This window comes from Leptodactylus fuscus, chromosome 4 (genome assembly GCF_031893055.1).
Source record: "Leptodactylus fuscus isolate aLepFus1 chromosome 4, aLepFus1.hap2, whole genome shotgun sequence".
NCBI classification, from domain to species: domain Eukaryota; kingdom Metazoa; phylum Chordata; class Amphibia; order Anura; family Leptodactylidae; genus Leptodactylus; species Leptodactylus fuscus.
This window is the reverse complement of record NC_134268.1, coordinates 165533702-165551462: the sequence shown is the minus strand read 5'-3', so window position 1 is coordinate 165551462 and position 17761 is coordinate 165533702. Positions and strand designations below refer to the sequence as shown.

Genomic DNA, 17761 nt, shown 5'->3' with positions numbered 1-17761 from the left:
TCCTGAGCACAGCGCTCTCATCCACCCAGCGCCGCCGTTCTTCTGTTCCATTGGCCATGATCATCCTCTTCTTACAGGAGACCACCACCGACTGAACAGCCGACTGGGCAAGTCCATTGGCCACTTTGTGGTGGTCTTGTGTGAGAGGAGGAGAATGGCCGATGGAGCAGAATAAAGGCAGCGCTGGATGGATGATAACGCTGTGCTCATAGCAGAGGGGGAACACCCCTGTACAACGATCTCACGCAGGCTGGTCAGAGATGGTTAGAGGGCCGGATGTGGCCCGCAGGCCGTACAATGCCCAGGTCTGAGTTAAATGGGACCTTCAATTATAAAACATAAAATAAAACAATGTATCATAAATACGAAAGAAACTTTGTAATCCTTCTCCTAATTAGGCTGTCGTGCTTCTCCTGATCTTTACTCTATTTACATAGAATCTGTATCACGCTTGCACACACAACTCTATGGGGAGGGGAGGGGGCAGGAGAATGTTAATTGATTTGGAGAAGGTGTTTTTCTCTTACACAGTATATTACAAGGGGTCTTTTCTTTGTCTGTACTATTGATTTATACAGTGGATAAAACATCTGTGCCCATTTATTGAAGAAGAATGACATCTTGTAACCTTCCTGACTATCATCATCCTTCCTCCAACCAGAGGTAGAGCACGGTTTAGACTGGCGGATAGCAGTCACTCCTGGAATCATTGCTTGTTGACTCGTAACGTTTTGGTGGCATCCACGTACTGCGTACATGCATCAGTAGGTCCCATCTCATAGCTGAGAATTCAGAACATGACTGCAATTTCTCTCAATTGACAAACATTCCAGCACAAATATTCTCGCCGTGCTGCTTCAGTTGTTTACATGTTATTCCATACCCTGTGATGTGCAAGGAGCACTAACCCTGGGATATAACACAGAAAACTCCTCCTGGCAACAATCTCGAACGCGTTAAGATGTTTGATTCTGGCACTTTAGTTGCTGTGTCTGCCTGTGCCCGTTCCTGCAGAGCCCTGTGCTCACTGAAATGAAAAGTCATGACTGATCTTCAGAAATTGGCTGCAGTATCACCCGGCAATGTCATCTTGCCAGCAATTCCCACTCGCCCCCATTTACTTACTTGACAGAGCGATCTGTATCAATTTGAATGGATGCTGTAAGAGTTCAGTGTTCAGGTCCAGAAGTGTTGTGGAGAGAGTCATATAGATGGCTATATGGATAGAGATATAATATGTGTATATATAATCTGTTACATGACAATGAAATTGTGGAGTATACAGTAAAGTGATCTCTGGAGTGACACTGAATATCACCTATACAACCGAACTAAACTCTTCACATGTAGAATGAATACCCCAGGACCTTAATTTTGGGCCTATACATTGGGTACTTATGGCACAAACTGCTTAAGGTTAAGCTCTCCCGTTTACAGAAAGTGTTTTTAGCTGCTGCTGAAATATGCTGCGTTTTACAATAGCGGCAAAATTGAGTTTTTGGTTACTCATCCACATATTGGAAAAGCTACTTTATTTTGGCTGGGGAATCACATGCGTTTTGCTTACACATCAGTTTTTCCTTCTCCTATCTTTAGGGTAGGTTCTGGGGATATTATTACTCCTTAAGGAGAGATCACATTCACAGGCATATGGTGACTTACAAAAGCCTTTTTTGCTCCACTAGGGGATTATGGGAAAAATATGCAAATCTGTTTTCCAAGATGGAAATGGGAAAACAGTGCCTCTGCTTGCTGCCCTCTAGGGGCAGCCCTCTTAAACATCATTTAGGGTATTTCATCACTATCAGATCAGTGGAGGTCAGAAACTGGACACCCTCATAGAGCAGCTCACGGGCTTAGGTCAGTACAGTGTCACGGGCCTGTTGCATTACATTGGTTTGTCACAAGGCCTGTTTGCTGTTCAGTCCCAACACCAAGCACAGCCCAGAGCCCATGTACAGTGTTTTGCGTCGCTTTTAAGGAAGAGGCTGCACTCTTTAAATGGCTCTTCTGTGGGGGATCCCAGTTTTTGACCCCCCCCCCCCCCCTCGTAATGTGGGGCCTCCATCTTAAAAAGGGTTGAAGGACAAGTGGGAACCTGGTGACTATAATGTAAAACTTGTAGAATGTACCTGTCTCATACTTGTATTAGATCTGACACAAATTGGATTACTTTACAGTCAGGCGTCGGTGATAATTGAGCCCAACGTAAATGTTTTAGGACCTCTGAGCTTCTACCTACTCACCGAAACTTCCAGCAGTCTGTCTAGGAAGCTCAGCATGGTTGTCCAGATTGTCTCTGGGGATTTTGGTAGAAGTGAGAAACTTGTGGTTTTCGGTTTTTGAGCAGATCTCGGGGCTTCAGCTTATCTGCCTCACTAGCGATTGCAACGTAATTGCTTCACAAATAGAGCAGAAAAAATTAATTACCTGTGACTGGAAGGACTGATGAGCGGTCTTATCTCCAGAAGACATTCAATACACACCGTAAACTCCCACAAGGCTTTCACTTTACTCTCGGATAAGTTAAGTTGTTTGCACATTCTATTTCTGCTTGGTGTTACTTTAGATGTCACAATGTGCTACTTACTCCAAGATAAACTAGAATCTGGAGTGTGTATTATCTGGTGTTTATCTCCAGAGGTGTATGCTGACTACATCTAGTCACCAACCAATATTGGGTACTAATAGAGTCACAGCTAATAACCTTATTACTAAATTCCCCTTTTGGAGCCATTGTGACAGATGATTTGTGCTCCTATACTATATATAGGGTCCATGTATATACCCATTGTGCCCCTGCAGAGGCTTAAAGGGGGTTTCCCATGAACAGAACCATATAATTTTTGAGATGATGGGTTCACATCTCTGCCAGCTATTCATCTGGCCCAGATCGATGGACAAAAAAGTCCTGCAAGCCCAACTTTTTTTTTTTTTTTTTGTCCAATTTCAGTTAAAATTAAAAGAAATCTTTGTTTTATGCCACAAAACGTGCTAAACATTTTTTCTTAAATATTACTATTCTTTCCATGATTCTATCTCTCCATATGGTATTTGAGTTGGCCCCCAATTCCTTCACCCCTTTTGTTATCATGTTACATAGGTCATGTACTTGAGTCGTCCTGAAGTACACCTATACTTGCCTGTGTTTTACTTACATGCTGTATTGCCCCTTGTACTTATTCATCATGTTTGTGTTTGCGCATCTTCTTTATGAAAACTTTCAATAAAAAGTTATTTGAAAACCAAATTAAAATATATTTGACAGACCCCATTGTAGTCAATGGGGGCTCTGTTTGAGTCTATTTTTGCAGTCCAATTTTCTATTTTTATTTTTTTTTCTGGTCCTGAAGAAATGAAATTGGGTACAAATTGGAGCCTATCTTTGCATGTTTTTGTGAATATAAATAAAACATTTAGCAGATTTTCTTTAACCATTTCAGGGGTGACTTTTGTCTTGATAGAAAGTTCCTTTATTCCTAGTAATCTATGGTTTGGGACTGATTTCGTTCTATTGGACAGGTTATCGGGCAGGGTCAGCGCTTGCACAAGATATCCCTGTCCCAATATAGCTGGTTTCCTGACGAGGGCCAGAGGTCAGAGTTCCCTCATTCGTTGTTGTATTTATTGGTAACCTATGAAGACAAAAGACTGACACCAAGATGTTAAGAGAAAATCTTTGAAACTTTGCAAAACTTTTAATATATATTTGCAAAAATGCCACTAAGCCCTATAAGTATCTTAATAGATATAAAGAAACTGCAGAACTCCAGCCAAGCCAAATGTTTTCTCGCCTCAGTGAGTCCGCAGTCTGCGCTTATTGGTTATCGCTATACTACAGCTCCTATTATCTTGCTCTGGCGTTCCTTCATGCAGGTGACCCATGTTCTGGTCCTCCTCTGCCGCCGCTAGGTCTGATAGAGGCTTTGACTGATGAAATCTTTTAATTTGCCCGTAGTCCTCCTTTAATGGTAAAGAATCCATCACTTGTACTTAAAACCCTGACAACAAAACCATTGTCAGATCTTAATGAAAAAACCATTGGACTTCTTTACTAAAGCGTGAAGAGAGCAGATGCTGAAGGTCACATTATCAGCTCATGCAAATACTTGTTCTTACAGGAAGTTCATTATTATCTTCACTACTTTGGGTAATGGATTTGAGCTTTTCGTCTTTGTTCTTTCTACAACCTGCATGTGAAATAATTCCTGCTTTGCTGAAGAATGGGTTTATACTTTAATACTGTCCCATGGTTTATTATTAACCCTAAACTAAATATTTAGTAGCTGTTTTAAAGAGGTCCTTTCACCATATCCGGGCACATGCAGTGTTATATACTGCCAGAAAGCTGACAGTGCGCTGAATTCAGCGCACTGTCGGCTTTCCCGATCTGTGCCCGGTGTGAAGAGCTTACGGCCCGGTGAGGGGGTGTTCCTCCCGGCTCCACAGCACAGCGCGATTGGCGCCGCGAGGCAGAAGGACGTCTCTGGCTAATGGTCAGAAACGCCCTTCTGACTGTAAAGCGCTACGGTACCGGGACCGATAGCGCTTTACACCGGGCACGGATCGGGAAAGCCGACAGTGCGCTGAATTCAGCGCACTGTCAGCTTTCTGGCAGTATATAACACTGCATGTTCCCAGATATGGTGAAAGGTCCTCTTTAAGTGAGACCGTTCCATTGTGCTAAATCTGAATATGCCAAGAATGGTAAAGTCCAAGAGCTGTCTTTGTCGATCAGCGACACACCGTATCGGTGAACATAATGGCGATGCTCACTTAGCAATTTTATTTCTAGGTTTCTGCGAGTAGTAATGGGGCGACAAAAACTTGAGTTGCACAAAACGTTTAATAAGAGTTCACTGTAACAGAGTAGACGTGTCCTCTTTAATAATAATCTAGCCTCACCCTTCCACCCTGCTTTCATAGAAAGCACATGTTTTGCGGACTATTAAAAAATAAATAAATAAAATGTCCAGCTGTCCTTGCTTATTCACTGCTGTGATCTGGATGTCCAGATATTTAGGAGATTAACCCTTTTGTTCTCTGCAGACTTTCCTTTCTCCTTTCTGTGCAGTGCAGTTTGCAATCACATGATGCCATGGGTGCAGGACAGAGGAGTTGTAGTGATTCACAAGCTCGCAAAGCAGAGCAAATATGGCTGTATAAAAGGACCTGACCTTATTGTTTTAGTGATGGTTAAAAATTAAACTTTTAAAAAGCAAACGTAACAGAGCTTTGGTCAATTTCTGACCTGTAGACTCCAGCACAGGCGGATATGGCAGGGTGTATGGAATGCTAATTGTGAGCCCTACCCTTAATCCTGTCTGCTGGATCTCCTCTTCTCTTGCACCTGTGTGTGTTCTTGCTAATCCTTATTCATAAGCATTATTAGGTGTACATTGTGACGACATGATGGGAAGGCAGCCATGAGACCACACTGTCACCTTCTGCATTGCATCTCCCATGTGACGGGCTATCTGCAGACAGCATGTTATAGAGCAGAGGGAGCTGAGCAGGCTATTTGTATAGTTTTATAGCTTGTCATTTATCCATTTGAAATCTCTGCTTTATCTATTGTAAGTAGTCAAAGGGGCGGTCTTATCCATGACTGACAGCCTTCCTTGTATGACCGTGCATTCAGATATCTTTGCGTTACTGATGGGATCACCCACTGGACCAATTACTCCTTATAAGCATAGAAAGAACAGAGATAAATGGCCCATTATATATTAATCTTCATATTTTCCTGCAGCTTGGGCTACTTTTTCCATGTGGCAGGTTCCCTTTAAGTCAACCTTGCTCCTGGGCTCACCTGGTTGACCACATCATTTATTTTTGTCATTCTCGTCATTCCTCCCCTTGTTTGCTGGAGCATACTCATGAGAGAGCAGAACTATAATGGGGAGATCAATTCTCATGTCATCATATATGCAGACACTAGCTGTGTTCTAAGCAGAAATCCAATACAGGCTGTATGTTGCTGATGGTCTTGCTGCTCATTTGTGGGGAACCGACCTGCACGTTCATCCTGTAATAAAGGAAGAGATCGACCCCTGTGGTGTCCGCAAGTTGCTTTATGTCTGAACTGCAGAGTACTCTGCTGCCTACCAGTCCGGTCACTTGAGGTCCACAGGCCTCCATATATCCTGTGTCTGTGAAGTAGACGTTCTCTTGGCATACACTTGGCACATATGCTCTGCAACTATCTTTTGTGAATAGGCTTTTCTATAGAGGAGAAACTTAAGAAATGAATAATAAAGCAGTTTGTCTATTGGAGGTACAAGTTGAGGAAAATGTAAGGGTTAAAGAGGACCTTTCATGTCTTCAGATACCTGTGGTTTTATATACTGCTAGAAAGCAGACAGTGACTAGTACTGGGGGGGGGGGGGCATCATGGCTGGGCGATAAGGAACACGCCCCCTCACAGTATAGCGCTACACATGGTACTATCAGGAGGGGCGTTCCCAGTTAAACTGTTAGGAACGCCCTTCTAACAGTGAAGAGCTCTCGGTAACGGCACCAATAGCTCTCCACTCTGGACACATAAAGGGAAAGCCAACAGTGCGCTGAATTCACTTTATAGAGGTATATACAACCAGATATGCCCAAGGACTTGATAGGTTCTCTTTAAATATTGAAGGCCCATCATTTAGAATTTGGAGATGAGATCTCAAAACATCCAATATCCTGCACCTCCACATGCAGACTGACCCTTTTAGACAGCTTCTTGGTGAAGTAGTGAGAGTTGGGCTCTTCTGATCTGATAAGATGGCCTGTCTTAATCAATATAGTGATCTGAGAAAATCCCTGAAGTGTGTACAGACTCTATTTGGTTTACTTGTATCCTTCAGTACTAGGTTTAGAGTTTCTTTTAAATGACTATAGTGTAATTGAATATGATGGCCGGTAAGGGAAATTCATATATACATAGTGTGTGTAAAATTATATGTATATATCATGTGAAAGATACTTATCTCATACTTGGTGTTATATTCTACTACTCTTCTATAGTAGACTAATGATCTTTTCCCCTCGAAAGCAATGTGCACTGCTGTTAAAACGAAGCAAAAAGGCTTAATATGTAGAAAACGTAAAATAGAGCGGCAGTGCCCTGGCAGGTCAGCAGCAGCAAGCGCCAGATTTTACAAATTGACAGTATTTGTCTAGCTGTATAAAAAGCTGAATGTTCTGCTGTGTAAATGGAGAATTTGCCACAAATGACTCCGTACAACATTGGTTATAACTTATTGCACAAAATTTACATTGTATTTTCCTGCAACCTTCTCCAGGTTTCCCTTGTATCACCCTATACACTTATATACTATGTAGTACAAACCTGCGAGTTTGAATGTTTGTAACCTATAAATAAGAAATTTATTGCTGAGTGTGTTCAGTTATTCACATTTTTATATAGGGCCACGTTCACATCTGACTCTCCAATCTTCCGTTTCAGTAAAAACCAAAACACACTATTATGGTCAGTGGGATCCATCGGACTCCATGTGTTACTGCTCTATTAACGGAGCAACCCTGTTCAGGTCCTCAGATATTTGCCAATATACTTTCTGTATCCTTTCCTTATGGGTTTTTTTTAGATCTCTGCTGTCATGTCTTCTGGTTATTGTGAGCAGATAAAAATCAGTCCGTGGGCATGTGATGTACAATCCGTGGGCATGTGATTCACGGTCCGTGGACATGTGACGTACATGGACTGTATATTTCATGACCATGCACTAATTTTTATCTGCTCACCGTAACCCGAATACATGAAAGCAAGCAGAGGTCTAGAAATCCTCTTACTTCTAGAACTTTTCATTATACAAACAAGTATTTGCTGAATCTGGGCAACCTCTTTAGGCCATTTAGTGGGACTTTGACAATCATCGACGACTAATCGCACATTGCTCAGGTACAAATCAATGGCAGCAGTCAGTAAAAATAAGAGCATTGCTCCATAGATTTGAATGGGTCAGTGTTCTATCAGTCAACAAAAATGGACAGTACACTAAAGATAAAAACTAATGTGTGCATGAGGTCTGAGAGAGTCACTGCAGAGGATGACATTGATTTTTGTCATCTTCAAGCAAATGTCAAGCATGTCTTTATTTGACAAAGGGGTTATTTAGTCTTTGCGGTGTTAACTCGTCTGTGCTCTTTACAGGTTCAACTACAGATCGACACATCACCTGGCATCCCAAGGGTTTTATGAATTTTTAAATTGGTTTGATGAGCGAGCATGGTATCCACTGGGAAGAATAGTGGGTGGGACGGTAAGTGTCATGACTTACTTATTCTGTTTGCTTTATTTTGTTGTGTTTTCTGCATTGATTGACTTGTGTAATCTTGTGTAACCTCATGCTGCTGCCTTTACATAGTCAGAAAGGTTTGTGTTAGGTTGACTTTAAAGCTACCTTTGGCGTTGACAGCGTAGTCATCTAATGTAGACACTAGCATCTGCATAACTTCACCATTACATTTTTTTTTTTTTTTTTTTTTTGTATTTTTGGACTGGTTTACTGTGTTCAATTTATCACATGAAGTAATGAACAATCACCAATCAGATGATGGCACATTAAATAAGGAAACTTTAAACACTTAAATGGTCACTAACTTTTCAAGCAACTTAGTCTCTTTTCGTGGAGCATGTGATTCTGGACCAAAATGTAATGCACTTTAGTTAAAAATTGGGTCGTCTTCTCTCTTCGGAGGACCAGTTAATTGACTTACCTGGTCCACCGATCACTGATGAAGAACCTTGGAGTTTTAACCACTTCATGACTATTGGATCACTCATGTGATTCAAAACCTAATTCTTCCCCTGGGTTGCTCACCTCCTCCCTCCTTTTGCCATCTCACATGTATTTTTTTACCTGTGCTATGGGAGTTGGCTGACCAAAGTAAAGCCAGCCTCTATAAGCACAAGTAACTTACCAGTGAGATCGGGGGTGGAAGGGCTATAATGCTGCTTACCCAGTGGTCAAAATGTGGTCAAAACCCCCAAGTCCATAATGCATGATCCCTAGACTAGGTCCAAATAAAACTCCCTGGGCAATCCCTATACACTTAACAAACTAAATTTGTAGGAAAGAAAGTTTTATATCCTACTTTATATTTTAAATCAGTAACTTGCTGAAAAGTATACAGGTCATTGCTCAAAAATATGAAAAATAAAGGAATTTATTAGCTCAAGACATCTTGGGCTAATAGTCTTTTATTGTCTCTATTTTTGGAGAGCTGACCTGTTCATTTTTTATCATATTTGTGGTCAATTGTCTATTGACCTGAACTCTTGGACCTCTGTCGGAGTCACTGGGGCAGCTTCTCTCTCTTTCAATCAATAACTGATTTTTTTTTTTTTTTTTGTTCTCCTCTAGATAAATGTATTTGGAATTCGTTAATACTTAAAGAAAATTAAAAAAAAATAAAGGATCAAATATCAAATTTTATTTTTATTTGTCTGACGTAATATTTTTAGTTAACTAGTGCAAAAATGCACCTAGATGGGCCACTAACCCTGGTTTTTATGGACCATTAGAGGTTCATGTCTGAAAACTACCTACCTAGTGAAATGCAGTTAAAAACAAAGCGAAAACATAGCAAAAAAACATAATCCCTTAATTGCTTGCTTTTCTGCTGTACACACTAAGTTAATGGGAAAATGCAGCATTTTCCTGCAGGGTTTTTTTACGCATTCTGAGGAGATTAAATAAATTTTAAATTACTTTGCTGTGACTGTAAAAAGTAGTGCATTGTTTTTTGTTTTTTTTTCTTCACAGCTTGTGGCCCAAGTCTGTAGTAAATCAACCTTTGGAGTTTAGTGCCCATCAAAAACTAATATGTCAAATATATATATATATATATATATATATATATATATATATATATATATATATATATATATATATATATATATATATATATATATATATATATATATATATATATAATTTTTTTTTTTTTTATTTTTTTTTTTTTTATAAATAAAGGTCAGGTTCACACCTGCCCCCAGTCTCCACTTTCGGGTTTCCATCTGAGCCGAGAGAAACTGGACAGGAGACTGAAAACTGGTGGTCAGTTTTCAAACCCATTGACTTGACTGGGTTTGCAAAGTGTCCGCCCATAAGCATCTGGGCCTCTCCCCGGCGAAACCGTTTTTTTTTTTTTGTTTTTTTTTTTAATTGGATACAAAGTTCTGCACGTCCGACTTTGTGTCCAGTTAAAAAACCCGGTGAATGGGTCTGATCTAGAATACCAAGCACTGCCCCTATGCAATGTATGGTACTGTGCGTGGTATTGAGTGGGATGGCCCCAGTACTGACACAATAAATGTGGCGAGACCCCCAGCGATCAGTTATTGAGGGTCTACCAATCAGTGGCGGTTAACTCTAAAAACTCCTCTGAAAAATACTGTATAGACCTGTGAATCCATATTGTGTGTACTGTATGTAAAAATGTAATTTGGCTTTGTCGATTAAAGTCTTTCCTACCATGGGTTCTGAGTGACCATCATGTTGGTGATTTACTTTCTCAATAACGTGAACGGAATTACTTGTACAAGATCACCGCATTTCTCTAGCACAGAATTAGCCTGAATTTTTTTATTCATTTTCTTTCTGATGAATGGATTAATAAAAAAATGTAGGAATTATATTCGTTCTTAATTCCTAATTCGTGCAGCGTTTCTGTTTAATTGGGATCTTTAAAACAAACACCATTTACTTTGTAAGGAGAATCTTTAGCTTTGTAACCTCAGTGATTTGTAGAAATGAGAACATTGCGATTAATAAAATGGCGCATGTGACGGTCCGACAGCGTAAATTCTGAATGTGATACAACTTTGTCTCTGCAATACTCTTAATTGGCTTGGGTGTAATTTTTACTCCGTGGCTTGTACACTTTACATAAAATTTTCACTGCCATAAAGATAAATGCAAAGTTCACAATGCTCTGCCTCTAGTAAATGTGACAACAGGCCATCTATTTTATGATTGCGATTAGGTGCCCATAAAATGTTAACGGGGTTGTGCCATTACATACACTTATCCCCTATCCACAGGGTCACATCACTGGATCACTGGGGGTCCAACTTCTGGGACCTCCAGAGATCAGGAGAACACAAATTCCTGTGACTGTAGTATCACCGCACATACATAACTGGTGCTCCATCCACTTCTGTGTGGCTGCTGGAGATTGCATTCCCATTAATCCTGATAGCTGAGGGTCCTAGCAGTAAAGACTCAGCAATCTAACACTTATGCCTTCTATAGATTGGGGGAATAAGTGTCTGTAAGTGGCACAGTCTATTTAAAGGGATCTTCTCATTAAAACAACATTTTTTTTATTTTTTTTTTCTCCCTAACACTCAGGAATAGCCTTAAGAATGGCTATTCTTCTTCTACCTTTAGATGTCTTCTCCGTGCCGCTGTTTGGTAGAAATCTGGGTTTTCTTCTGTATGGAAATGAGTTCTCTTGCAGCACTGGGGGCGTCCCTAATGCTGCAAGAGAAGTCTCAGGCACCGCCTCTATCTTCTTCTAGAACGGGCTCTTCACGCATCTTCTTCCGGCGCTATCTTCAAACTTCTAGGCATGCGTGGTCGGCTCTATCGGGACGAGCCGACTGCGCATGCCCGCCTGGTGTAAGCGGCCACAAGAAAATGGCCGAACGCATGTGCTGTCGGCTCTGCCTGAGGCCTGATGGCAGATTCGACTGCACATGCATAGAAGTCTGACCCCCGAACGGAAGAAGAAAATGCCCCCAGTGCTATGAGAAAACTCATTTGCATACCGACGAAAACCGGGATTTATACCGGACGGCGGCGTGGAGGAGACATCTAAAGGTAGGAGAATAGCCTCTCAAGGCTATTCGTACGTGATGTTCAGGAAAAAAAAAAAAAAACATTTTAATGGTAGAATCCCTTTAAGCCTAATATGCATACCCCCATTCTTGTCTATGGGCTGCCTGATATTGCATGCTCACACAGGAGCTGTGAATATATTAGTCGATTTCTCTGAAAGCATTTCTTTAATGTATAAGACCTTGGACAAATAAAATTCCCTCTTAACATTCATATAATACATTTTATAAATGTATGAATAAAGACTTCTTCTGCATAGTGACATTTTGTAGCTCTTAATAGAAGTTGGATTCATTGTTTCCTCTGTGGGATAAAGTGACTTTGTTCCCAGTACCAAGGTGAGGTTGTAAAGTGCCGGCTGTCTATGACCATGTGTCATACCCACACTGAGCCATCAACACAATATACCACTCAAAGTAATGCAGTAAAGATGGACAGCACGATACATTTACGTAGCTGGAGTAATCCTATAACCACAGGACCTGCTTACATGCTGAGATCTGTGTGCATATGGCCAGAGTCTAATAACATGCTTATAGCACGCATCTTCTATCTACCATACAACTATATCTTTATCAATGATCGCCTACTTTATTTCTCTCACATTGGTTAAACTCTATAGGGGCACGTCAGCCACTATATACAGCTCCGTTGCCCTGTATCACCTGCGCTTGTAAATGGAGCAGTCCAAAGAAAATATAAAACCACGTAACAGAATATCTAATATTAAACCCAATCTACTGCTATTGCCAAGTGACCTGGCCTCTGGCCACATCTCCCCTACAGAAGCTTCTGCTAAGGAAACATAACATCTCATTAATGTAACACATAGAGGTCAGGTCCGCCACAGTTTCTCTCTGCCTTGGCTCGCAGGCGATGGGAAAGAGCAGTGTGCCAAACAGAAAAATGGAATAAAATACATAATCTGCGTAATGCTCATTTATCAGTTCTGCTTTTTTTATTGGGCACCGGACCATGTGTACTGCTTATTGACGCTGTATTTCTTGCCATTGCAGGTGTACCCAGGGCTGATGGTGACAGCCGGCCTTATCCATTGGATTCTGAATATGCTGAACATCACCGTACATATAAGAGATGTGTGTGTATTCCTAGCACCTGTTTTCAGCGGCCTTACATCAATTTCCACCTTTTTGCTCACTCGAGAACTGTGGAACCAGGGAGCAGGACTTCTAGCTGCCTGCTTCATTGCTATAGTGCCAGGCTACATATCCCGATCAGTAGCTGGATCTTTTGACAATGAAGGCATTGCTATTTTTGCACTGCAGTTTACATATTATTTGTGGGTAAGTAATTGGATTTTCCTCTTCCCTGTAGCCTTTCTCCACGCTCTGGCAGAGAAACAATAACTACCTTTATGAACTGCATAAATTGTCTGAACATTCATCTGCATTTTACTCACACGCCACTGGCTTTTCAACATACCCCCATCACAATTTTAAGGAATGAATAGAAACTCTGCCGGTTTTTCCAACACATTGCCGTCAGCTGAAATCCATTTCCAATCTCTGCCCGGTCTGCCCATGGCATGTGGGTATTAAGCCTCACAGTTGTGGCATTCATGGCTTCATACACTATAGCTTATAAGCTTTCCAGAATGCGGCTTGTTCAAGCAGAGTTTCATTTATGACATAGACATCACTGTTTAGTAGGCTCCGGGTGACACGTCCTGGATCATTAATGAAGGTGCCGGCAGTTTATTGTCGCTTGTAACTACCGATCGCATGTAAATGTTTATGGAATCGCTTAAGCATGGCTTTAATATTTTTATTGGGACTATTAACTGCTTGCTTGTGTAGCCAACATTATTAGAGGGGCAGGATAGAATTCTATAGGAAAGGACAGTTTGGGGGTAAAAAGTAATAAAATAAGCATCAAGCTTCAGTCGTTTGCACCTTCAGTTCCAGCTCTTGCAGAGTTTCTTGCTGGTCTCGGCTTCATGGTTTTCTTTGAAATGCTGGTTTAGCCCATCATGGTCACAGCACCGCTCAGTTAATGATTGGCTGAGTGGCCATTTCCAGACGTTTTCTGTCAGACAACACAGGACCAGAGAGACAAGCTCTCCAGCAAAAACACTTTGTATCAAACACTACATGGGTTTAGGTTTTTCATGCATGTAGTATATAGTTTCAGTGTCAAACAGTATTCAGTGCTGCAGCGTATCAGGAGAAGCACACTTACCCCTCTATATAAGCACCAGCACGATTGGTACAGATATTTCTATAGTTCTTCTCCCATGTAACATGGTATTTTATTTCCTGTGTTTGAGGTAGAGCTGGGATTTTTACCATAAAAATAAATTAATAAATTTTTTTCAAGCATATTGGGGATTATCCATGTTAAAGAGGACCTTTCATCACTTGGGGCACATGCGGTTTTATATACCTCTAGAAAGCCGACAGTGCACTGAACTCGGCGCACTGTCGGCTTTCACGGTTGGTGCCGGTACCATAGCTCTTCACTGTCAGAAGGGTGTTTCTGACAGTCAGGAACGCCGTTCGTCACAGCAGAGCCTATAGCGCTGCACTGTGACAGCGAGGAGGAACGCCCCCTCACAGTACTCGTCCATAGACGAGTACTGGGGGGGGACGTTCCTCACAGTGCAGCGCTACAGGCTTTGCTGTGAAGAACAGCGTTCTTGTCTGTCAGGAACACCCTTCTGACGGTGAAGAGCTACGGTTCCGGCACCGATAGCTCTTCACCTGGGGCATAGATTGTGAAAGCCGACAGTGCGCTGTATTCAGTGCACTGTTGGCTTTCTAGTGGTGTATAAAACCACATGTGCCCCAAGTGATGAAAGGTCCTCTTCAATTTCTTAGTATTTTGTTTTTGCTTGAAGAAAGAAGAGAGTAAAAAAACAACTGGTACAATGACAGAGTTGGATAAATTTTGTAGGTTTTCTTGTCGTAAAACCCAGTTTAGGGGGATGGCTGCATGGCTTATATCAGACTCCAGGGTGGAACGAACAACAAATTAACATTTGTAAGGAAAATCAAAATTATGATTTATTTTTCCCTTCTCAAAATAATTTAATAATGTGCCGAGCCCTTTTTGGAGACATAATGAAAAAAGTCTTGTGTGGATAGTGGCCATTGAGCAGAGTTATCTGCTTAGCCATCTCGGGTGATTTCTTGGAAGGATGAATGCACTTGCGCACGCCCAATAAACTTTGAGTATTAGAAGATAACACATGGTGTGAATATATTGAATCTTTGATCTACCATGAAAGGAAATGAGCAAAAACCTAATGCAGTGATAATGAGCTAGATATTTTCAAGCAGTTCTTTTTTTTTTTTTTTTGTCTGCCCTTGTAATCCTCTACCACCTGTAAATCCATCCAAATGAAATACTAAATAGGAGTTTGTCAGCTCACCACACTCGCAAGGACTCCCACTGAGTGCGATAGCCCAAGGACATATCCAAGTAGTGAGACGCAGAATCCAGCGCTCCACCAGGATCCGATAAAATATTGAAACTTTATTCCCTTATTCAGCCAATTAGATGACCTTCACAAATACATCTCTGTATCTGAAGATGGTCTTATCTGCTGTACAACTGATCCTGGTGGAGTGCCAACCCTCCGAGGATTCCAGTCACCTAAGGGCTTGGTTTTGGTGAGATTGGCTACTAAATACATTTTTGTGTCCTAATTGAGTCCCACAACCTAACATGTCCAGTCCAGCAACTGCAATGTAGATCATTTATATTCCCACTAAATCTATACAACTAGTTCCTGTAATCTTGCGTCCATCACCCAGTTTGCAGATTGGTAGTTGGTATTTGTGCATAAAACCCCCTTTTACTGGTTCTGTCAGGACCGTTATGGATTGAAAACAAGTAATTGGTTCCAAAGCCTAAAATAATACAAAATGAGGATTAAAGAAAAATAAGCATATGACCAATAAAAGTAAAGCAAGTCTGTACATACAAAGTCAAAAGTAGCTGCTGTACATCACTTCTGTGTTGAAGACAGGAGCTTGTTCATGGTCCTGTACTACTGGACCAGAAAAACAAAATGGCGTCTGCTTTGTCTGGTGTACAAAAGAGCCGCTTCTCTTGGCACAACTTAGTTTTGTTCTGAGGAGTATTGGAATAGAAGCACTGTGAGGCCCCATTCACACATCTCGCGTTTGTCGAATATCAACCGTTACGGGTCAGCTCACACATACCAATCCATATTTACTGACCCATATACTGCACAAGGTTGTGTGCTTGAAGCCTTATATATGCATAGTGTATGTTAGTAACCTGTAACCTGTTTTATTGAATTATTTATTGCACCTAGATTTAGAAAGGAACTGTATACTTACTCCTACTCGTTTTCCACTTTAATGCATTTATTCATGTGAGGTTATTACAGACATCAAAGCAAAACTCAGTTTATTTTTTTTCTTTTCTCTACCCTTTCTGTGGATACACTGGGGGAGGGAGGAAAAAAAAATAAATAAAAAAAATATATACATATATATATATATATATATATATATATATATATATATATATATATATAGGATTTGGAATAAAAAGCTGAGTTAATCCTGGACTCTTAGAGAACAGCAAGAGTCCTACTTAACCAGCTGCATATAAGATTCTGTGTAAGCGCAGTTTTGTCAATCTGTGGACTCCTCATTGTCTCACCTAAGAGTCCTGTCATAATTTACTTCATATCCAGAAATCCTGCTCCAACATTTATAAACCTGTATATCCAAGAACACTACTTATCTCCCTTGACCATGTCATACTCTGAAGTACTGCAGCAGACATTGCCTGACAGGTTTGCTTTACCGTTTTTCCTTACAATGCAGGAGGCTTTTTGTTGTGATTGCTACCTGGATAGCACTGCCTGCAGTCAATGGGATTAAAAGCAGGTTGTCTTGTAAAATTACCAGGTTTTGTCTTTAGATGTCTCAAAACATCTCTATGGGCCTCCACAATCTTCTCTCCACAGGCATTGTGTCAGTCATGGGAATATTATCACTGGCACTTTTTCCTTCCCCCTTGAACAAAAGGTGTTTGGAAGGTGCACATTATCTTCTTACTACTTTCTCGAAAGATCTACATTGTCTCAAAAAAAAACAAAAAAAACTTTTAAGCCATAATAGATAAAATTGACACATCAACAAGTAAGCTGAAATTGCAGAGGATTGGTACATTAAAAGCATCAGAAATTCACATCGGTTGTGCAAATGCTAAGCAAGATGAGAACCAGCCTACACAATAAGCGAGCATTATGGTAAGTGTGCTGGTGAGGAGGAACAATTCAGTCCTTCCCGCACTTCCTGATGCGGTTTATTGTACTTATTACGCTCATTATTACGGGTGATTTTCTTTAGTCTGTTCAAGACTTACAAAATTATCAAGTTTTAATTCCTTATAAATATTCAATATTTGTGTAGATAGAATTATACTTGGAAAGCGGTAAAATTGTGAAGACTTTACCTCTGCCAAACATTAGAAAATAACCCATTCTTTCAAGAGGAACGTAAATACAATTTTCACCACTATTTTTTTTTAAATTATGGTAACGACGCTTAAAGGGATGCTATCATTAAGAATTTTTTATTTTTTTTGTAAAAGCACGTCAGAATAGTCTTCTAGTATTCTTCTCCTACCTTTATTTTTCAGTTCCGCGTTGCTGTTTTTGAGTTTTGTCGTCTTTCTTCGTTACGCAAATTGGTCTTCAGAAAGCATAGGCTCCGTCTCCGCCTCTCTCTTCTGCTTCTGATGACGCGTCTCCTCCTCTTCTTATTTGAGGCGACCACAAAAATGGTGACTGAACAAGCGCAGTCGGCTGTTCCATCGACCATTTTGCAACGGTCTTGTGTAAGAAGAGGAGGAGACGCGTCAGGAGCAGAAGGCAGAGGCGGCACTAGAATGGATGACAATGT

The 17761-nt window shown here is 40.8% G+C and overlaps 1 protein-coding gene across 1 annotated transcript in view; it reads left to right on the top strand.

Annotated features, from left to right (window-relative positions):
• Positions 1–17761, top strand: part of STT3B (STT3 oligosaccharyltransferase complex catalytic subunit B) — an 81640-nt gene that overhangs the window by 30487 nt on the left and 33392 nt on the right. The window contains exons 2-3 of the mRNA XM_075271326.1: positions 8162–8270; positions 12872–13159. Of these exons, the coding sequence (XP_075127427.1) occupies positions 8162–8270; positions 12872–13159 (397 nt within the window). The remainder of the gene's footprint in view (positions 1–8161; positions 8271–12871; positions 13160–17761) is intronic.